Here is a 22875-nt window from a genome sequence, read left to right on the forward strand (position 1 = left end):
AAACACAATTAGGACACCTATATTTCACTAAAATAAGTGTAAATTGGTTGTTTTTGCGTTATTTCAAGCAAATTCGTACTTCCGGTTTGAAACGAATTTTTAAAGCTGTGTCAAGGGTCATGACATAATAGCGTTGTATTCCAGCGTGCAGACTGGGCATCTGTGCCAGAGTGAGTCTTACTACGTCTTACAGTGTGTTGCATAAATGCATGAGTAAAGCTTGGTTCAAACCAATCAGCGCGCTCTATTGTGCAACTTTATTAATATTCATTAGTGTCACCGTATTTACACGACAGAGACGCCACGTTGTGTTGGCAAAACGAGCGTGAAGTGTTGCTTTTATAGTTTGCTGCCGTTAAGTTTTGTTTTCATTTTCTCTCTGTGAGAGCTCAGAGTCACGTGTGGATTAACAGTCTACGCGACGCTCGACAACAATAACTTACGTGTCTAAGGAGGATTATTGTTTACCTGAGAGCTGTTCTCATCTGCAAACGCTGAGATCCGGATTCGCTTATAGTCTTCTCTTAATAAAGACACGGCTCTAGCTGCTGTTGATTGTCCTGTCTCTACAGATTTGGTAAGTGAGCAACCAGTGCTCTGTTTATTCAGTTTGTTCGTATTGAACTAAGTTAACTATTTCACCGAGTGTAAACATGTTAATACCACAACCAAACTTTAATCCAGTGTAGGGTTTTTACCGCATTTAGTGACCGGAATAACACACGCAGCTTTCTGACGCTACCTGCCGTGTGCATCTAAGTTTCCGGGAAATGCGGAGGTTTTTTTTCTCTCATTCGCCGTGCGGTATCAAACATTGCATGAAAAATACACGCTTAGAGCAGTTCCTCGAATCAAATATCTCGTTTGTCACGAGGGGCATGAATGAATTCCCTGAATGAAAGAGCCAAACAGCAGTTAAAGTCCAACATTTAATAATTTGGCAAATAATTCGACTACAGATGTCCATGTAGGTTAAACACCATCACTTTCTCCTGTGTGTTGATTTTGACTCTGAAACTCACGCGTGCCTAAATAGACACTCCCACACCATCCCACTTTAGTTCCTCCGACACTCCCCCCTAAACAGAGCTGGACACGCCCACTTTTCTGACTTTTTCCAAAGTAGAGGTGTGAAAACACCCTGCTGAAACGAGGGGGTTTCATGGCCCTTTAAGGACAGTTTAATGTATTTCCATTTAATGGACATCTACAGCTCTTTCAAGACTTAAGAAAAAAACCTATCTTGCAACAAAAAGGTTTTCTCTGTGCACTGAATCAAAGTCTAAATGTTAAGCCCATAGGTTAGGGTTAGTGATTAACTAAAATGAAATTGCAAACACAGTTTAGAAAGATGCAAGTTATTAAAGATGTAATGCAATGGAAAATCAGCATCAAAACCCCCTAAAAAAATTCTAGATGTACTTGGCCAAAAACTGTAACTACTTGGTAATAATTATTTATTATTTAATTAAAAAAATTAATGTTGTCAGATTTTTTAGAATTTAACTTAAACAATACTGATTTTATTTTTTTATTTAAGACAATAGTCACATTTTATTGACATTAGTCACTTTACCAGCTTTGCCATGACAACACACTATTGCATGCAGGAGGAACAAGTACACTATATAAAAATGTCCTGACAGCAATTTACTTGAGCAGACTTTGCTTTTCCAGGTAAGCATGTGTGTTACATGCATAGAAATATTAACTGGTACATGAGCAGAATATTCACAGAGCGGAAAATTTTGCTATTTCAAACTGCGACTTTGGCTGGTTTCATAGAACATTTCATTCCACATCCAGTGTGAAATTTGCACAGCACATCTAAGCCTTTATTTTGACTAAGACTTTATTTTTGATATTTTTCTCTATATCTTTTTCTGCTGCTAATTTTCATTGCCTGAAATTTCAGTGCATCCCTAATTTTCATGCACATCTTGTCAGGAAAGCACGGTTGAGTGATCAATAGCCCACACTCTCCACCAATGGAAAAGAAATCCAGGTAATTTCCATCTGTTGAGCATTTTAACACAGTGTTTAAGAACTTCCTCAACAGGGCGTAAAAAGAAAAAAAAATCATTATTCATTGGTGCTGAAGTCAATACTTTTGACAACCCTAACAATAACAGCTGTAACTATGACAGAACTATTATTGCAATGTCATATCCAATTAAATTGTTTTTGCGTAGCTTGTCAGTGAACTACAACTCCGTGTAGTAAAATCTCCTCCATCTGACACCTCATGCTGGAGGCTTACTAGAACTGGCTTTACCAACAAAATAAAAATTGCCTTTGATTCATCGCCCTCGATGTGATGATGACTGTGAGGTTAATTTACTAGGTTTTAGTGTATTGTGTATCTGACCTGACTCGTGGCACCATCATACGGTGTTGCACCATCAACGTGTGACAGATGGAGGCCATCATGGTGAAGACATCTTCACTTGCTGAGTCTCTCCACACTAATGTTAACAGAGCATTAGTCTGCTGCTTGGTGTCCAACTTCTGTACACATTCCTCCGTTATGTAATGCACAGATATCCAACTGCCATCCTTTAAAAAAATGACACAATTGATCAAAATGTAAACTATGCTGTAAAGATGTGAATAAGCGAGAACGCGCATGTACCGGTGCTGCAGGATGCTGTACGGTCATTTCCTCCTCATCTTCTGAATCACTGTTGATGTCAGCTCTACTGTTACACTCTGTCACTGGCAACAAAGGCAAAAGCGTCTGTAGAGCATTCAGGTATAACAGCAACCCTTCCTCTGAGAGTGAACCTACGGAAGCACAACACACAATCCTCAAACCTGACTTTAAATGGGGGGTAAGTGATTATATTAGTTATTCAATGCTGTTTTAATTCTCCCTTCCATACACTACTTACTCAGTCCTGATTCTCCGACTGAGAGCACAAAGTAAAAGAGCCAGGGAGCCTGAGTTCTGGCCTGCACAGAAGAGGCTATGGTGGCCTGGAGGGACCAAAGGAAGTTTTGAAATGGGAAAGCTAGTTTTGGGTCCGACAAAGCTGGCACGAAGAAATGATAGATTTGTTCAGTGAAAGGCGCGGAGATGAACTCCTCGGTGAAGGCTGAAAAAACAAACTGCCTGTGAATGAAAAGAGAGTAGAGATTAAGAAACTGTACAGTGATACATCTGAGGTAAGTACTTAATGTATCGAGCACTAGCTTTCATATTCAAACTTAAAAATATAATACAATACAATTACTCTAATGCAGTGGTTCTCAAACTCTTTTCATCAAGTACCACCTCAGAAAAAAGTATTCCTTCAAGTACCACCATAATGACCAGTATTGAAATACAGTAGTGTAGTAGGCCCAGTAAAGCAACTTTAGCTCTGCATAGTTTAAAAACGTGGTAGATTAACTACTATTATTAAAAATATTTATTATTATCAGCCACATTAAACATTATGAATAGTTTGAACATTAACACTGTACTGTGCTTATTTGTTTAATATGCTTTAATATGCTTTCAGACACACCTTTAGATATATGTAATATTTAAGAAGCCAACAAACCTCCTCAATAGGACAGATTTGTACTAGAAGAACTTGCTGCCATTAAGAATACATTTTATCCAAAGTGATGGTATAAAACACAAGCAATTCAGAATGACCAATTTTGCGCTAAAGACACAATGCTGTTAAAATAATATAACCAAGACCAATTTCAATAACTAAGGCAGCATTTATTAGAACAAAAATACATTAAAATGTTACATTTCTTTCACTCATTCATTTTCTTTTCAGCTTAGTCCCTTAATTAATCAGGGGTTGCCACAGCAGAATGAACCGCCAACTTATCCAGCATATGTTTTACGCAGTAGATGCCCTTCTAGCTGCAACCCATCACTGAGAAATGTTACATTTTTTTAAAAATGTAAAATGTTTTTTGTTTTTTTTTAATATCTCCTGAATAGTAATTTATTAAAGTGATGGCAAACTTCGAGACATTTCTTTTATTCTTTGATAGATAGTAAGGTTTTGAATTAGTATTCAATTATTCAAAATCTTCTGTAACATCTTAACAAATAACCTTGCTAGTTTTTTATTTCTTTAAAGAAAAACAACTTAATTGGTAAAAACATCTGGCTGGCTCTCGGTGTGTGTGTGTGTGTGTGTGTGTGTGTGTGTGTAGGTGTGTACGAGAGAGAGAGAGAGAGAGAGAGTGAGAGAACAAACACAATACTATATGCACAAGCTTCTTCTCTCGCGCTCTTGTCGTTGTTCAGAGAGAAAAGAAAAGAAAACAGCACTGTTCATCACTCTGAGTGTTAGAACGGAGGGTAAATGTTGTGTAAACATTACATGTTGAGTCAATGAGCCTGTCTGGATTTTACTACTCTCTGTAAACACAGGAGTGAGGGAATTACTGTCCCTTGGTCCACTGGAAGAATAAAGCTACCCTTCTGTGTGGCGGGACCCTTCCATCACGCACGCCAAAACAAAGAGATTCCTATAGCAACGTAATCTGGATGCATCATGTACAGTTTAAAAAGCTAGTATAAGTAAGTAGTATTTTATATTTGGACATTTGTGTGAATACCTGGTATCTGGAGGACAGGAGCTGTATGTAAAGTGCAGAGGCTTGAGTGTGTGTTCCAGCAGTGTTTGTGCCAATGGTATGGAAGGGGTATCACTGTATTCTAGACTTGACGGCAACTTGTGATTCACTAAAACATACAGAGACCTGTAGAATCCTGAAAAAGAGAAATGTAAAAAATTGATTTAGACAGGTAATATACTCAAAAAATTGCTAGATTAAAACATATATACATTCTGTACAGTCTCTAACTTACTAAGGAAGATATATAGTTATGTTTAAGTAGACATGTTATTTGCTGCTATAGATATGTTAGTGCTTTGGGTGTAAAAAAAAGTGCAGTATAAATAAAATGCTTTTTTTTTATTGTTTTTTTTATTGCATGCCACATTCAAAAGAAGGGGATGCATGTCCCCAAATAAGCATCTAAGAATATTCAACATCTCATCAATCTCATGAACTTATACCACTATATTAGATTTGGTTATTAAAATATGGAGTTTTAAATAACAAAAATAACCTTCACAGGTAAAAATGTGTTTAAATTTAAATTTGGATAAAAGTACAGGTTTATAACTAAAGTATAACCAACTATAACTATACTACTTTAGTTCTAAACCTGTAATATTTAGTTATTTTAATTAAAACAAATTTCCACCTCTGAAAGGTCTTTTTTTGCATACATGTTTGAATATGCAGAGTCAACTTTCTTCCATGTTTTCAAGAAGCAGCTTTGGACTATGTGGCAGATGGCCAATATTGGCACGTTTTCATATTTTTGTGGACAGATAGAACATGCGGGAAAACTCTTTACCTTTCTGTACCATATAGTGCAAAATTTGCTCAATAAGTGAAGTGACACAATTTTCATCCTGTAGAAAGGGCAAGTAGGTTCTCTCAGATGAAAACACCTCCAGCATCCGCATTGGAACCGCCACATTCAGACTGTCATCTTCACATGATTGCAATAACCTTAAAGAGACAAAGAAAAGGCTTGACAACAAAGCAACAAGTGTATCTAAGGGCCGAGACACCAACTGTGCTATCAGCTCGCATCTGGTCTCATGTGGACAAAAAGCTGCGCATGAACACAGTAAAACACCAAATGGATGGCAGTCCACTGAAACAAGAGAGAGCGTTCTGCACCTGCATGAAAGGACATATCTGTAGCATTACTACACTAATTGTCAATCACCACGGAGGAATTCGTTCGTGCTCATGACCAATGGCCCAATAGTTTGGTGTGTCCCAGCCATAAAGAGTTATGACAGGTGGATACATTTTGGAAATGCGAAGTAAACATCTAATTTTGTACCTGCAACAGTGTCCCAGTAACCTCTTGATCTGAAACAGACAGATCTGTCTTTCTGGCCCCGTCAGCAGCTTGACAAACTGAGCATGATGCTTTACTAAACACTGACACATCCAGATCTACAAAGGTTAAGAAATAAACATCTTCAAATGCACAGTTATACAATGAAATTTTCAGATTCATAATTTTCATTAATCAACACTAATAGGAAAGTGTAAACAAAAAACTGAATTGAGCGATAATTAACGGGGCAGCACAGAACATTTTTGTGGTCCTTACCATTCTTGGTCTGTCTTCACTTAGTCTGTAAAAAAAGAGAAGCTGGCGAACCAGTTGGCTGAGTATGGCACTGTCTGTAAGCTGAGGGCCAGAGCCTGACTGGCACTGACACACACAGTGGTCAAAGGAGCCCCTCTGAATGGCATACTATTTAAATAAAAGAACAGAAAACGTAGAAATGTAACTATCTGTCTGACCTCTACATGTATACAGACGGTTTTTTTTTTTTTTTGAAAGAAGCTTCTCGGAACTTGAGTTTAGAGTACTTCCACATACTTGCTGTTTCCTGTCTTGGTATCCCCTTATGTAAGACTGAATGATGATTGCATTTTTCAATCTTTTCCTCTCATCCTGCAGGAACAAAAAAAAAACACACAAATGTGAAGTTTTCATTTAAAAAAACATGTAGTAAATCTATTTGTTCAGATCCTCAAATCTTTCTGTGACTATTTATATACAGTGTACATATTGGTACAGTCCAGAATGCATAAATGTCACTGCATTACATAAAAAAACTAAACTAAAACCTTTTCTCAGAACTAACTTTGGTCTTATTTTGCTATTAAAACATCTTTAAAATTATTAGACATATTTTAGACTTCTGTTTAAAAAAAGAAAATCTGATTCTCACCTCTCTTTTTCTTCGCTCTTCTTGTGTTCGATGAAGAAGTGATGCTTTTTCCTCCTGTCCAAAGTGCATGTGAGATATATATCAGTATTCAAAACTAAATAGAGTTCAGCCAAAAAATAAAATATAAATTTGTAGCTGTGACCGTGATTTATGGCTATTCATCAAATACAAGTCAGCAGATATTGGCACTTTTACATACAAAAAAAGGCAAAACAAAACTAATAGTTTTGACTCAAGGAGAAACAGTAAGATTTTATGAACTAAAAAGATCTGTCTGCAAGAAACACAATATATCAAATATTTTTGAAATATTATTACATTTAATCCTGAGCATGTTCATGACAGTGTAAAGTAAATAAAGCAACAATGTTCACCTATTTGGACAGAGAAAATTATTAATTTGCTTCATAAGAACTCGTGAACCATAAGTATTTATTTTCCTCTGTCTGTGTATGTTTTTACAAAAAAAGTACTTGTTGTCACATTGGCATTTCATAAAGAATTCACTTTAAAGTTGTATTTTAAAAAATTACTTGGAATATAAGGTATTATAACAATTATTTTCATGAGTAAAAATAGTGACATGCAAAACATTACATTTGTGTGAGGCAAATTTCAGCATAATTTAGCTATCCCATCACATTGAAAACTTACTTTTCTGCTAGCACCACCAAGGGACACCTTGGGTGTTCTTCTGAAATCTCCCTCAAAACTGAACATGGTTACACTTTTCCCATCGAGCAGAGATCAATGAAAGTACCCCTGTTTGCAGAGGATCAAAGTGCTGTTTGTGCCAGCAGGACAGAGAAAACACAAAGAACAGGCTGCTGTTAAGCATAGCAACTAATCACATTTATAGAGGTAACGTTGGTTTTATATTCGGATATTCAGACATTTTCCTTAATAATATCATTTCAGAAAAGTATTCTTTGTAAATTCCAAATGGGGAAATCATATAAACAGCAAATGACTATCAAAGTACAACATTGTTCACAGTGAATTTAATAGTGTTAATGTTGTTTAGAAGTCATACTTGCATGCTAAGTCCGACCGAATATTCAAAGTAACATGGCAAACAATAAAGAGACTGCTTAATGAACGAATGTGCGAATATAAAACCAACTTTACCTCTATATCACATTTCTTAACTCTCTCATAACAGAAGTTACATTTAACCTACTACACACGATGCTGAAAATATCTGTATAGAGCTTCTATAGTATAATGACACAAGGCAGGCTGTTATGCCTAAGATATTTAACTGTAGGCTTGTGGTTGACAAATAAAGGTGTAGAAGGTTTAAATGGGAGTGAATGTATACTAACACTTACTAATCTGACAATTTAGCAGGTCCAAACAACAGTAAATTATGTAATAACTTTAATAAGTTAATGAGAGTAACGTAATATTTCCAGTTAGAAATGTCAAAACAATACTGCTGAAATGAGAATTATTGATTGTATGTACACATTGACTGGTTAAGAAATATACATGTAATTCATACAATTATATTACACATTCATACACCTTCGTTCGACGCATGTTGTAGAAAAGCGTTGATTCATAAAAGACAAATGCATTTGTTATGACTCAGAGAAGGATCCTCGACTTGCTACCATAAAACACGAGCAAAAGCTGACAACCGTCATCATTTATAAACGTGTTCTTTGAGGTTTTTTGTATAAATGTGCATTCACGCTGTTAAATAGGCAAGAGTGAAATGCTTTTTTTCAGTCAGATCCACTGAAGTTCTGTTAGCCTCTCGGCTAAAGCTTCTTTGACTAGCTAGCTAATGACTCAGCAGCAGGTCAATTGTCTTTCGACACGAAAAATCCAATTTCCAGTCATGTACACATTTACGTTTATTTGAGGCAATTTTCATTTAGCAATAAATAAGACGGTAGTTTGGAAGCATCGATGCTGTGCTCTGTTCTGACATGTTAGTTCAGCTTGACACAAACTTCAGTCATATGTCGCTCTGGATGCTTCAAGAACATTCTAGTGATTTCACTGAGCTTTTACGGGTTTTTCTTTTTACATAAAAGTCGTAATATTCAATGTAATGCAAATCGTTTACCTGACTTTACAGAATGATCAGCCGAACGGTATAGTTCAGCGACTGGAAATCAAAGAAAACAAAACCGAAATCGTAGCTCTTGCTCTACCAAACAAACACAACACAGAGAACAGCCCGCCCACTAAGCAACACCGTGAAATGTTATTGGACAGGACAACAGCTGCTAGCAAACGATTGGTTCAAAACGGGGTCAATAACGTAGAAAATGTCACAATTACTTCCTGGATGAATCACAGCACTAAAAGGAAACCAGTAACTGTAAGGTTTCTTCGGGAAGTCCACATATTCTGTAGATAATTATATTCACTGGTGTTTTATGTCTCAGGGGAAAGAAAAAATGTGGGCTTTTTAAGACAAGACTCTTCAGATGATGTTTAGTTTAGATGTTCATGTTTAATTTTAATGAACTAAAAGTTATTACCCATCAGTTTTGATTACATAAAGAACATTTGTGTATTCATGTTTTTTGATGTTTAAATATATACTTGAAGCGTTTATTAAATATCCACTAATTAGCACTAAATTCTATTACAAAACAATCTAACATCTTGTGCAATTAATTGTATATAATCAGGCATATTATGTATAAAGTAATATATAATTATTCTTGAGTTTTATTCTTTAAAATATATTCTTGAGATATTAACTAATTTTTTTGCTGCTAAAGTAGAGATTTATGGCAGAGAAAAAAAACTGGTCTTGAGAAAACAGACTACTGAATGATAGATATACAAATTGATAAAGGGGGCAACAGTGGCTCAGTGGTTAGCACTGTCGCCTCAAAGCAATAAGGTCGCTGGGTTTGAGCTCCGGCTGGGTCAGTTGGCGTTTCTGTGTGAAGTTTGCGTGTTCTCCCTGTGTTGGCGTAGGTTTCCTCCGGGAGTTCTGGTTTCCCCCACAGTCCAAAGACTATTGATGAATTAAATTAACAAAATTGGTTGTAGTTTATGAGTAAGTATCGGTGTTTCCCAGTACTGGGTTGCAGCTGAAAGGGCATCCGCTGTGTAAAACATAAACTGGAATATTTGGTGGTTCATTCTGCTGTGGCGACCCCTGATAAATAAGGAGACTAAGCCGAAGGAATATTAATGAAATTGATAGAGCAATATAAAAGAAACACAAGTGCATTTGGGAAATTTTTTCCATAATAGTGAGAAAAATTCTGTAAAAGCCAAAAAGTTTTTTTTTGCCTTTAGTGTCTCAACTTAAAGAGATTGTTAGCCCAAAACTTAAAATCATTTACTTATCCTCCCCTTGATCTGACCTTTTTTTCTTCTGTAGAACACAATATATATATATATATATATATATATATATATATATATATATATATATATATATATATATATATATATATATATATATATATATAAATACAGTATATATATATATATATATATATATATATATATATATATATATATATATATATATATATATATATGTATATATATAGTTGAATTATTAGCCCCACTGTTTATTTTTTCCCCAATTTTTGTTAAACAGATTTTTTTCAACACATTTCTAAACATAATAGTTTTAAAAACTCATCTCTAATCACTGATTTATTTTATCTTTGCCATGATAACAGCACAAAATATTTGACTAGATATTTTTCAAGACACTTCTATACAGCTTAAAGTGACATTTAAAGGCTTAACTAGGTTAATTAGGTAACTGGGCAGGTTATGGTAATTAAGCAAGTTATTGTATAACGATGGTTTGTTCTGTAGACTATCAAAAACAAAAAAAGCTTTTTTGACCTTACAATGGTGTTTAAAAAATTAAAAACTGCTTTTATTTTAGTCAAAACAAAAGACTCTCCTGAAGAAAAAATATTATCAGACATGCTGTGAAAAAAATCTTGAATCAGTTAAACATCCTTTGGCACATATTTAAAAAAGAAAAAAATCAAAGGGAGGCTAATAATTCTGACTTCAAATGTATATATACTGGAGGTATATCAGGAAACATATAATCTTTGACATTCATGGTATTTGATTTTCTTATAAAGGAAGTCAATGGTTTCAGGTTTCCCTTCATTCATTCATTTTCTTTCGGCTTAGTCCCTTTATTCATCAGGGGTCGCCACCGCAGAATGAACCGCCAACTTATCCAGCATATAGATAGATAGATAGAAAAACCAAGACTTATTACTTATCCGACTTATCCAGCATATATGCTAACCACTGAGCCACCGTGTCACCTATTGGTTTCCAACTTTTTCAAAATATTTTCTTTTGTGTTCAACAGAATAAAGTAATTTATAAAGGTTTAAATCAAGTAATCTATAAGGCAAAAATAATTTTTTACATTTAAATTTGGGGCAAACTGCCTTTAAGATTTATGCTTAAACTCTGAATTTAAATAAACAGTTTAGGACAAATGGTTGTCTATTTATTCTTTCAATACATTCAATTTAGCATATAATGAATTTTCCAACACACCGCAACAAATAAAAATAATATTTTGTAGTAATTTACTCACCAATGTGTGACTCTATGGTGTTTGGCCTTCTCAACAACATTAAGCAAGATATTTAAATAATATTCAAGTGTTATTTTAATGTTTTGCAGGTTTGGAACAACATGAGTGTAAGTAAAGCATGGCAGAATCTCTCTATGTGGTGAACTATTTTTTTTTACCTTTAACATACAAATTTTGAAACAGAAGCCTATTTGCACTTCAAACACTTCTGTCTAAATATTGTAAATATAGGTTTCACACTCATCACTTGGCATCTGATTCTTGTTGGACAGCAGTAGCAAGACAGGAAACCACTCTGTTTCTCATATATGTTATAGAAGGATTTATGAGTTATTGATTGATCATATCCTGCCTTTTAGACCTGAAAAGGGATAACGAGCCACTACAGCAAGTCTTCTGGAGCTGCTTCAGAATACAAAATGGGGTCTCATCATCTCAAAAGGTCTCTAATTTTGAATGATGTCAAAAAAGGTCACACATTTACGTCAACTGCCTGAGTTATATGTCTCCATAACTCTTTGTTGAGGCTGGTTAATTGCTAAATTGTTCAAGAGTCCTCTCAGGACTTGTATTCTTACAGTAAAAGGTGTCCTAAAGCTATTTGCAGAATCTATTTTTTGTACACATACATTTACGCACATTTAAAAATTAACAGATGCCAATAAGCAGCATTTATAATATTAGAGTTTGTATTCAGCCTAAATTTTAAATATAAAATTATTATTTGAACACCTTATCAGAAACAAACTTCAAAATTCAATGTTTAAGCTTACATAATACATGAATCAAGTTTTACTGTCAATATAGGCTTAAAAAGTGCTAGAAACCCTATATTTATACAAATATAGCATTATACACAACAGATTTTAAAAACAAAACAAAATTCTTATTGTTATATCTTGGAGTCAAGCAAGGCAATATTTCTTTTTATCTGCTGTCAGATCACAGCCATTGCTTTTATTATAAAACCTAATACAAAAAACAAGTCTTACATTTTGATACATGTTTGCTCATCAGTCAGTTTGTAAAATGTAAAAGCAGAGTTTCAAGAAACATTAATAAGAAAAAGGCAGCTGTTTTCATTGACTAAAAGCTGTTTAGCTCTTATAGCTATAAGGCTGGTTGATAAATTGAAACACATAGGGCCAAATGCACCTTCACTCAGCCTTTTATTCTGATAAAAGTAATGAAAAAGAGAGGAAGAATAGGAATAAGGAAAATTGACACTCTCCATTTAATTTGTGGTGGCAAAATGTGCTTTTTAAAAATCACATTGTCACTTTTGGCAGTCATTTAAAAAGGTGTGGAGTCATGTTATGAGGTGCCACTCCCAGCTGATATTTGTCCACATTCAAATTAGGTTGACAAGACTTAAAGTCATCATACAGTGGTTTGTTCTATAGCCAACTGGGAAAAAAATATTAAAGGGGGTTAACATTAACCTTAGAATTTATTTATTTTATTTTTAATTCCAGCCAATCGAAAATATAGTAAGAAATAATGTGAATTGTGTCTCTTCTCTGTTAAACATCACTTGGGAAATTTTTCAAAAAGTGTTAAAATTTCACAGGAGGACAATTAATTTCGTCTTCAAATGTCTTTTTAATGTTTGTTACATTTTGTTTAGAAGAAATGTTAAAACATTTTCATATAATAAAGAAAGAACTACGAATTTTGTCAGGCCAAATTTGTTTCAATGGTATTTTCTTTTTCTTTTCTTTTTTTCTTCCTGAAAATGTGTTTATGTTGATTTCACATTTGATTGAGTTATTTTTCTTTTCTGGGAAAACATGACTTAATATAATATTTAAGACGTCTTCCTGTTTATAAGGAATAGGCCTAGAATGTATTTTATTTCAAATATATGATACAAAATAATCAAATCAGTAATTTACATACCAACTTAGGTCAACGTAATCTACTGTAAAATGAATTTTAAAAATCCGATTGCATGATCTATAATTAAACATATGACCTGAACTACAATTGTACATAATTTGTAATCAATAATAGACTAAATTTTTTCACTTGATTATAATTATTTTACTCTAAAAATATAGCCTATTTTAATGATGTTAAATTAATTTTAAATCATTTAAAATTAAAATATTTACATCACCTGCCTTACTGTAATTTTAAAATGTTTTTGCTGATTTAATTAGGCTAATACATAGAAAAGAGAATGCATTTAAATATATTTACACAGTCGGGGATACTCGTTTTAATAAACAGCGAGATTTTTGCAGTCAGGTATAGCCTATGACATGAATTCATTTAAATTAGCCTGGCATCTGGACATCGTCAATCACGGGCTCGTGACACCGAGAGGGGACTCGTGGGTCATCTCGTTTAAAGCGCATTTTAAATTACACCAGCCACTGAATTGTGTGTATTCATCACATTAGTGTGTACCAGTGTGTTCGGTTAAGTAACACCTGGTTTTCGGGCTGGTTCATCAGTTTGTTTGGTCCAGTGAATCACTTAAGAGATAATCAGGCTTATCAAAGCAAACTGAGGAAAACGCTTTCGACTACAGAAGGACTTTGTATTATGCAATGTTTTCAAAAAAATATCTTCATATTCAGTGTGGGAGATAATAAGAAAGGAAAAAGCATGAAGCACTGAATCGGTGTCCTTTAATGACTTTTATAGTTGGGAACAATTAGCCGTTCTCCACAAATTAAATTGATAAAAAGATTACGAGACCCAAATGCGTTTAAAAGCTGTGGTACGCACGGCCCATTTGTGCAATTATGATCGAAAATATTTATTGCAATAAAAGAGACAGTGCAGGTCCCGTTAAATTGGCTTTTCATAATGAACACATTTAACATGGATAATTAATATATAAACTATTTCGATTTGTCACGATGATATGTGTTGCACTTAATTGTGAAAGTAATTACCGAGCGAATGAACATCTTTGAGGAGAGTCCCTGGTTTCAGGCCCTCGTATCATCGGGTGCAATAATAATTTTACTCTCTCCTGATGTGATGAAAAAGAGCCATAAATCTCTCAGATCGCTGCAGGTCCACGGCTTCATATTTCACCGCTGCTTTAATAGAAATATTCATGCGATCCCTTAATGAAATTAAAACTGAGAAGCGGACAAAGCGGCCCTAGGCTATGTGCAGCGTGTAAAGACACAAGAGCATTTGATTGGGAAAATGTTGCATCCTTCAAATATGAGGATGTTGTTGCACTGTAAACCACGTAAAACATTTTTTTTCTTACAGTCCAGTATTGGCCACACTTGATAATTGTTACATTTGTTATCAATTACACGCGAGGCTCATTGAATGTCATTTCAGAATTGGTCAGTGCATGCGTCATTACGGCACGCTGTTATTCTCATCCTTTCGGCCGGTGACTTGTTGATTTCCCTCGAGCAAATAAACGCATGCGACCAGTCTCTCGAGAGTGGTTAGCTGATGAATTGAGGAAAACTAATCCGCTTTATTGGTAGACAGGTTAAGGGCAACAGAGTGTCAATAATTCTCTCCCTGACCTCTTTCTCCATTAGCTTAAAGAGGCTTATAAGAGGAACAGACCCCACAACATGACACCGATCCTCCACATCACCATCTCACATGTAGCCAACCTAGGCTTGGAAAATCATTTCGATTTATAAAGCTCAAGATCCAACATTTGCCAAAAATTCATGAAAACAGGGCACAAATAGGGCATCATTTTCTCACAAAGTATTATATAGGCCTAATTAGATAGATAGATAGATAGATAGATAGATAGATAGATAGATAGATAGATAGATAGATAGATAGATAGATAGATAGATAGATAGATAGATAGATAGATAGATAGATAGATAGATAGATAGATAGATAGATAGATAGATAGATAGATAGATAGATAGATAGATAGACAGATAGATAGATAGAAAAAAAACAAGATTTTGCTTGTGATTCATTATGCATAATAATTTGCCTATGTTTATTAATAAACATCGTGTTAGGATTATAAATGTGTTGTGATGAATGTGATTAAATGTTTAAATATTTACTGACAGTTGTTAGCCTATATTTACAGATGTAAAAAATCTACGTCTAATTAGTATGTGTTTCTTAAATCTATAATAAGGAAAGGCTTATTAAGTTTATCTGTACAATTTAGAACAATTTTACGAATTTATCCTTTAGAGAAAAAAAATGTAATAACACCATATTTAAATATCCTGTTGAGAAATTATTAAATCAAATTTTTACATTCTAAGAGCAAGGTTAAATATTGAGTGAAAGGTTGAATTGTTTTTAAGACAGTTGTTTTATTTTTTTAAGCATATTGTGGTGGGTGAGTTTTCAAAGATTTACACATTTCAAACAATTTATTAAAACAATATTTGTTGCATAAAACACTGATTTGGTCAGTTTTACCACTGACTTTAACTTATTTATTTAATTAATTATATTTCTATTGTTCATTGTTATTAAATTTTGCCTACCTAATGCTCTCTAACAAATAAGGAATAACTTGAATATTTCCTCTGCGCAAAATGTTCATCGTAATGTAAAAGATCCGTTTGACATTTAAAATGGTTCTCTTCTCATAAAGATAGTAATTCTTTTAAGAACTGTCCTCTAGAAGGTTCTTTAGGGAAACAAAAAATATACGTGTACATCAATGTGAAAATCAAATAGTTTTTTTTATTATTGCAGGCTGTTCAGATAAAAAATACAATTGAATAAAAAAGTATGGACATTAAATAGCAAAATGACAAATGCGTGTATAGACTATGTTATTTTGTTAATTCATTTGATGAAATAAAAAAAAATTATACAAATGAAAAAATGTCATGCCTCTACATCTATGCGAATAAAAAGCATGGCTGTTTTTTTTTTTTTTTTTTTTGGTCAAACAAACTATTTCGCCAAAATAATATTTTCGAGTTAACATGCTTTATCAATCTTCGTTTATATTAAGATTATAGGTCAGTGTTTAAATAATGAAATCTTGATAACTTTATAAATGTTTCATGTTTCAAAGTTGCATGTTAATAATTGCCCTTAGACTCTACAAATCTGGAATTATTCATAAATTAAGTAGATGTAAAATCTATGTGTGCATGTTGTGTTTCCCACTTAAAAAGCTTTCATTTTATGGGAGAACATACTTATGACAACTCTTGAACTTCTACAAGCACACCGTGAACACTGGAATCACTGTCCAATCGGAAATGCACAAGGATGACGTGAATGACCAATCCACTCCCTCTCGGGCAGCAGTTGACAAGTGGACTTCTGGCTTGCACACCTTGGCCAAGATCATAACTTTACGAAGAGGAGCGGTGACACTCCTGACAGCCTTTTAAAGTTACGAACGAGGCGTTAATCTGTTTGTGAGGTGGGCCAGATGGAGAAATCTAAAAACTTTCGGATCGACGCGCTTCTGGCTGTCGATCCACCAAAAGTGCAGACCTCGCCGCTGGCGCTGGTCACCTCCCTGCCCACCTCATCCATATCCTCCTCTTCCGACAGCGTCCAGGCGGTGGAGCTGACCACGAACTCCGACGCACTCCAGACAGAGTCTCCATCGCCACCCAGGATATCGTCTTGCGGCTTGATTCCCAAACCGGGTTTCCTGAACTCTCCACATTCGGGCATGGTCGGACTACACCCTCAGAGCAGTACCGGGATTCCTCCTCAGGCTCTCTACGGTCACCCAATGTACACGTATTCAGCAGCAGCGCTCGGTCAGCACCCGGCGCTCTCGTACTCATACCCGCACGGTTCCCACCATCATCACCATCCCAGCGACCCCCTCAAACTCACAGCCAGCTCCTTTCAGCTCGACCACTGGCTGAGGGTCTCCACCGCCGGAATGATGCTGCCTAAAATGGCAGATTTCAATGGTGAGTACCAATTGACTTTCATTAATAATATTTGTTTTTGTTATTATTAATAATAATAATAATATTAGTAGTAGTATATTGACATTTTTATACGCTACAAGTTTCCATTTTATTTGTGCTTAAAAAGTGTATTTTTGAACACTAATTTTGAACAATTAACATTTAACAATTGGCCTACTGATTTATGCTGCTGTATCATGATGTAAATAAAAATAATCATATTAGATTTGAGCCCCTAAACCATAAATACTGCACTGGGCCTGTTCAGTCAGATCTAGCAAGCGCGTGCAGAGTCAGTAAAGCTGTTCTCTGACTGAGACTGAACGAGCACTCTCTTTCAAAGAGGGGCTAAAATGGACAGATAATGGACAGAGGGAAAGTGGCGGACGAGTGTGAAAACCACAGCCTGCCAACTGTGTACACTGCAGACACAGTCTCTCTGTTCCGCTGCTCGTCTGCAGATTTTCTCAAAGCTCTCCCAAACAAATCAGATAGGGTGGAAATGTTACCAGATGTACTGACAATGCCGTGGCACATAGAGGGTATGTGTGATTGGGAATAGGTCCTTTAAGACTAAAGATTTTAACATTTCTTGCCGTGCCATTATGTTTCTTTAAATTCTTTGTGAGTGTAGTGTAAAATCCACAGTGGTTCAGCAATGTACTGTTACACGGCTGCTAGGCCTATACATAAATAAATTGATAAAAAACGCAGCCTGCATGCATTTACACTGTTTGTGCCATTCTCAAGAAAATATTCCTATATAACATTTCGATATACTGTGGTAATTCACCGAATATATAAATTTTTTTCAGATCAAATGTCCTCTTCCTGTTTTTATTTTTGCTAGGTTTAATCTAGTGCTAGACGTTGCATAGCTATAATTTGCTTCTGAATTTACATTCGTTTACCGAAAGAACTGGTAAGAACTGTACAATAAAAAAAAATCCCTGAACTTAAAATGTTGTAAAATATATCAATTTTGGTTCTAAATAGAATTTGCGGATGGATTCCCTAAAACATTAATAAATAATTTTAAAAAAATTATTTCTTATAGAGGTATGGAAGTCTCAATTTGCTAAACTGGCTAAAGTGTTGTCCTGTGTAAAATGTGCAGTTTTGTTTTTAAAATTCTCCATGCAGGCCAGGCGCAGTCGAACTTACTCGGCAAGTGCAGAAGACCAAGAACTGCATTCACAAGCCAGCAGCTCCTTGAACTTGAGCATCAGTTTAAGCTGAATAAATATCTATCCAGACCAAAACGCTTTGAAGTGGCCACGTCATTGATGCTAACAGAGACGCAGGTAAACCTTTCTTTTAACGCATCGCCTGACCAGTCTATTTTGTCTAATTTGTTCAAAACAAGCCAATATTTTCTACAATAAAAAAAAGCTTCAAATGAACATGACAGATTAACAAAGGTCGAATAATGCCAGTTTCAATTATTGTGAATTAATAAACGCAATGTGCGTAATGTTTTTTTCTTCAGGTGAAAATCTGGTTTCAGAACAGGCGCATGAAATGGAAGCGCAGTAAAAAGGCCAAAGAACAAGCCGCTCAAGATGCCGAGAAGCAAAAGGGAAAAGGAAACCACGACAAAATGGACGGACTGGAAAAGGACTACCAGAAGGTAGATTCAGGGAAAAGTAACAGAATACGGGACTTTAGGGACAGTGACGACGAAGAAGGAGATAACTATATGCTGAATTCATCTGATTGTTCCTCTGAGGATGAACGAACCAATGACATAAGTCCACAACCATGAGACCTTATAAAAACGAAAGACTATGAGTGAATTATGTGATTTGCATGTATCATCATCTTGCAGTCAATATGGAAATGCAGAGGTGACATCCACATGAGCTGTTTGTACACATACAAACATAAATACTATTCCTGAAGAGCATGTGGTAATCACATCAGGTAAAATAGATGAGTAAAGGCCTATCAATAATTAACATCATTAAGATGTCCCCATATCCATGACCACTGCGTGTTTATTTCTGAATTGAAATAGGATGAAAATAGGCATTTCATACTAGAATCATACGTGATCTGTTTATTTTTATACAATGTATTTATAACTAAATCGCTTTTAAAATGCATGTAAATTATTGTTCATGTTTATCAGTTGTACGCTCTGTGAATAAAGTTACATTTTTGTAATTTCTGGCGGGTTTGCTAATTTGTATCAATTTGACCTCGAATATTCCTGTAGAAAGTTAAAGAAAAAAGCGTCAAGGAAAACAAGCTGGAAGTGAAGCGGTCTCTGTTGTCGGTGGCACTGTCGGGTCATGGGAATCGCTGTTTATAGAGCTCTCATATCTGTGCAAATGTGCGAGTAAGCATACTCGAATATGGCGAAACATTTCGCACCACTGCAGCAATGGGCACCCAATAATGAACCTTTGAGACAAAGCCCATCCATCATCAGAGGACATCACAGGAGCTATTTTACAGCTCTTTTATATTTGATACATTTGTCTTTTAGTCGAGTGATTTTAGATCGACCTTTCCGCTAATTCTCGTGTTATAACCGAAAATCGGCTTCTGTCATGTTAACACAGAGTAGAAGTATTAGCTAAACCAAAGACAGAGAACTCGTACTTAGAAGGACATGAATTGAAAATGATAAAGAAAGCAGGAGAGCACTGAATGTTGGATTGCTCTACAGCAAGACTTTTTTAATGGTCTTTTCGGCAATCTAATTGAGGTCTATTTCGCATAAGTGCATTTCCTCCTTTATTAATAACGACATGCTTTATTGGGTAATAAACCCAGAGATCCATCTGGTCTTTGCCAAGGAGCTTCTTCGAATCAATTAGAGGACATTTAAATATAATCACTATCCACTCCTATCAGTCCAGGGCCATGAGAACTATCTCGGACACTGATCTGAAATGCTCCTTGATTTTCATTCACTTTCAGCTATAAATATATAACCATTTTTTTAGTTAAACAATTAGCCTATTAGTTTGTTTTCTGTAGGTTTTACCAATCCATATTTAATACCACTGAATTTAAGACCAATAATATTTAAAGCATTAAAAATGGTCAGAAACTTACTTGCAAATGGAATTAATTTATTCAGATTTAAAGTACTGATGACAGTACTATGAAAAAGGACTGCTGCATAATTTCAGTAAATGTTAGGGTTAAATGGACGGAAAAAAATGAAATCCGATTAGACCTATATATAAGATGTTTAAAGGCCCCGTGTGACCTTGTAATGAATACTTATAATAGAAAAAAAAAACAAATCAATAAACTACACAGTTGTTTAAACCCAAACTTAGGAAATATACAAACAAACCCAATTTAATTACATTTTCAACTCAGCAAGTACTATGTATGACCATATTCAACCAAAATTGCTTTAAAATAACCCAGCATTTTAGAGTATATAAAGGTAAAGACTAAATGATGATGAACCATGGAGCTACTGAAATAAGCAAACACACAATGTAAAAAAATATTTTCAAATTACCAAATTAAAAGATAATTAAAATTAGCCCATTTAACTAAAAATCTACTTCAATTGGTTTATTTTAAAAATATAAATTGTGCATACACCGTTTGTTTCCTGGTGTCTATATAAAAACAAAAGCCTGTATAATGTTACCCCAAAATACGCAACCAGGCTCCAGTGAGCTATAGTTCAATCAAATGTACAATTGATCCCATTCGGAACAGGTAGCGGTCAATTTAGGAAACATTAGTTACTGATTTAACTAATGAGTAATTTACCCAACCTGTACGTTTACCCAGCTGTGCAAGTACTCAAGCTTATCAGTTCCACAACCAGCCTCTAACGATCAAAAAGAAAACCACACACAAGTGAGCCAGTAAAACACTCAGAAGTAGACATGAATGAGTCAGTTAAAGCATAATAAGCCACATACTGTAATATGTAAACATTTTGCACCTTTTCATTTTACTGTAGGAGCCAGTAAATGTGGTTTTGTATATCTTTCAGCTTATAAAAAATTTCAAGAGAATGTGGAAGAACAAACCACTGATGGTGATGAAACAACATTGCTAAGTCACACTCCTTAAATATATCCAATAGTCCTTCAAACAGGAACAAGTAATATCCTCGTGAACTGTATTCTGACTGCCGTTATCAGTTCGAAAGGCAACTTTGCTTCCTATTAGCAGTTCAAACCCGGGTCAGTATCAACCTTCTTAAGGTCTCCCACAGACTGACAATAGCACACACTATTTACAATCACCTGTGTGTATCTTAGCAAGCTTCACCCCCATTATACGCTCCTTCCCACATATGGTGACAATGTTGTCTTTGTTGAAAGGTGGAAAAGTGGGCCATCTGTAAGGAAAGAAACCCCAGCCAGACTGATGTGTCATGTTTACAGGTTGTAATGTGGCAGGCTGTGTGATCTGACACAGTGATAAAGTTTAATTAATCAAATGTAATTGAACAGTTGGATTTTTTTTTTTTGTCATAGAGCTGCGAGGGTGATGTTTCCGCAGCCTGACCCCAGATGATGGTGGTGGCTCATCGTCTCAATTTGTGCAGTGGATTGATGTCAGTAATGCTGATGTTGCTAATGAATTAACCATAGGCATCAAATATAACGGTAAGCCTCTGCTATGCTATGCTAGACGGTCATGGCTGGTGCACTGCTGCCTGTGCAGTCGCTCAAAACAAACGCAATGAACCCCATAATCAAAGAGGTTAAGTCGGTGTTGTTTATATGGGGTAAGATATTCAAGTCTGAGAGTTGGATGCTGATTTTAAAGCAGAGAATGTATACCAACAATGTATGTAAAATTGATTTTCTACCAACTAACACACTCAAATTTGTGTTTTATAAACTCGTTATGGTAGCACTTTACAGTAAGGTCCTTTAGTTTTTCCATTAACTAACATTAAGATACAAGTTTGCTATGGTATTTATTCTTTGTTAATATAAATTAAGCATTCAGCTGTTTATGGTTATCTCAGTTATATTTAATATAATACATTTAATTTACTAATGCATTATCAACAGTTGCATTTGGAAATAGTTGCTAGCTGAGATCAATTAATGCTTTGGATATACTTTTCATGTTACACAATCGAACCTTACTGAAAAATGTTATCCTTGATCATTTTTTCTTTTCTTTTTTTAACGTTATTTGCGTCTTCTGCTCAATAACAATACTCTGAACATTTTCTTTTCACTACTAAACGAAATCCACTGACTTACTTAAAGAGATTTGTCATCATTTACTCAACCTTCAGTTTTCACTAACCAGTTTGAACACAAAAGAAGTTATTTTGAAAACTGGTAACCATAGACTTCCATAGTATTTGCTTTACTATAGAAGTCTAAGGTTACAGATTTCCTTCATTCTTTAAAATATATTTTATTTTTTACAAACACTTTATAATTTAAATTTTTGGGTGAACTATACCTTTAATGAATGGTTTCATTATTCATTCATTTTCCTTCAGCTTAGTCCCTTTATTCATCAGGGGTTACCACTGCGGAATGAACTGCCAACTTATCTAGCATATGTTTTACACAGCAGATGCCCTTTCAGCTGCAACCCAGTGCTGGGAAACATCTATACACACTCATTCACCACATACACTATGGCCAGTTTAGTTTATTCGATTCACCTATTTCACATGTCTTTGGACTGTGGG

At 35.0% G+C, this 22875-nt stretch overlaps 2 protein-coding genes across 2 annotated transcripts in view; one reads left to right on the forward strand and one right to left on the reverse strand.

Moving 5' to 3' along the window:
• ube3c (ubiquitin protein ligase E3C) overlaps window positions 1-8951 on the reverse strand; it is a 46791-nt gene extending 37840 nt beyond the window's left edge. The window contains 11 exon segments of the mRNA NM_200473.3: window positions 2369-2556; window positions 2633-2784; window positions 2892-3112; window positions 4573-4726; window positions 5384-5541; window positions 5885-6000; window positions 6161-6307; window positions 6437-6511; window positions 6792-6845; window positions 7446-7575; window positions 8869-8951. Of these exon segments, the coding sequence (NP_956767.2) occupies window positions 2369-2556; window positions 2633-2784; window positions 2892-3112; window positions 4573-4726; window positions 5384-5541; window positions 5885-6000; window positions 6161-6307; window positions 6437-6511; window positions 6792-6845; window positions 7446-7511 (1331 nt within the window). The 5' untranslated portion in view covers window positions 7512-7575; window positions 8869-8951.
• Window positions 8952-16591: 7640 nt separating this feature from the next.
• Window positions 16592-19388, forward strand: mnx1 (motor neuron and pancreas homeobox 1). Its single transcript, NM_001009885.2, is given in 3 exon segments — window positions 16592-17222; window positions 18366-18526; window positions 18712-19388. Coding segments are annotated over 3 exon segments (936 nt in total). The 5' UTR covers window positions 16592-16723; the 3' UTR covers window positions 18988-19388.
• Window positions 19389-22875: the final 3487 nt, after the last annotated feature.

Source organism: Danio rerio, chromosome 7 (assembly GCF_052040795.2).
Source record: "Danio rerio strain M-AB ecotype USA chromosome 7, GRCz13ab, whole genome shotgun sequence".
Classification (NCBI taxonomy): Eukaryota; Metazoa; Chordata; class Actinopteri; order Cypriniformes; family Danionidae; genus Danio; species Danio rerio.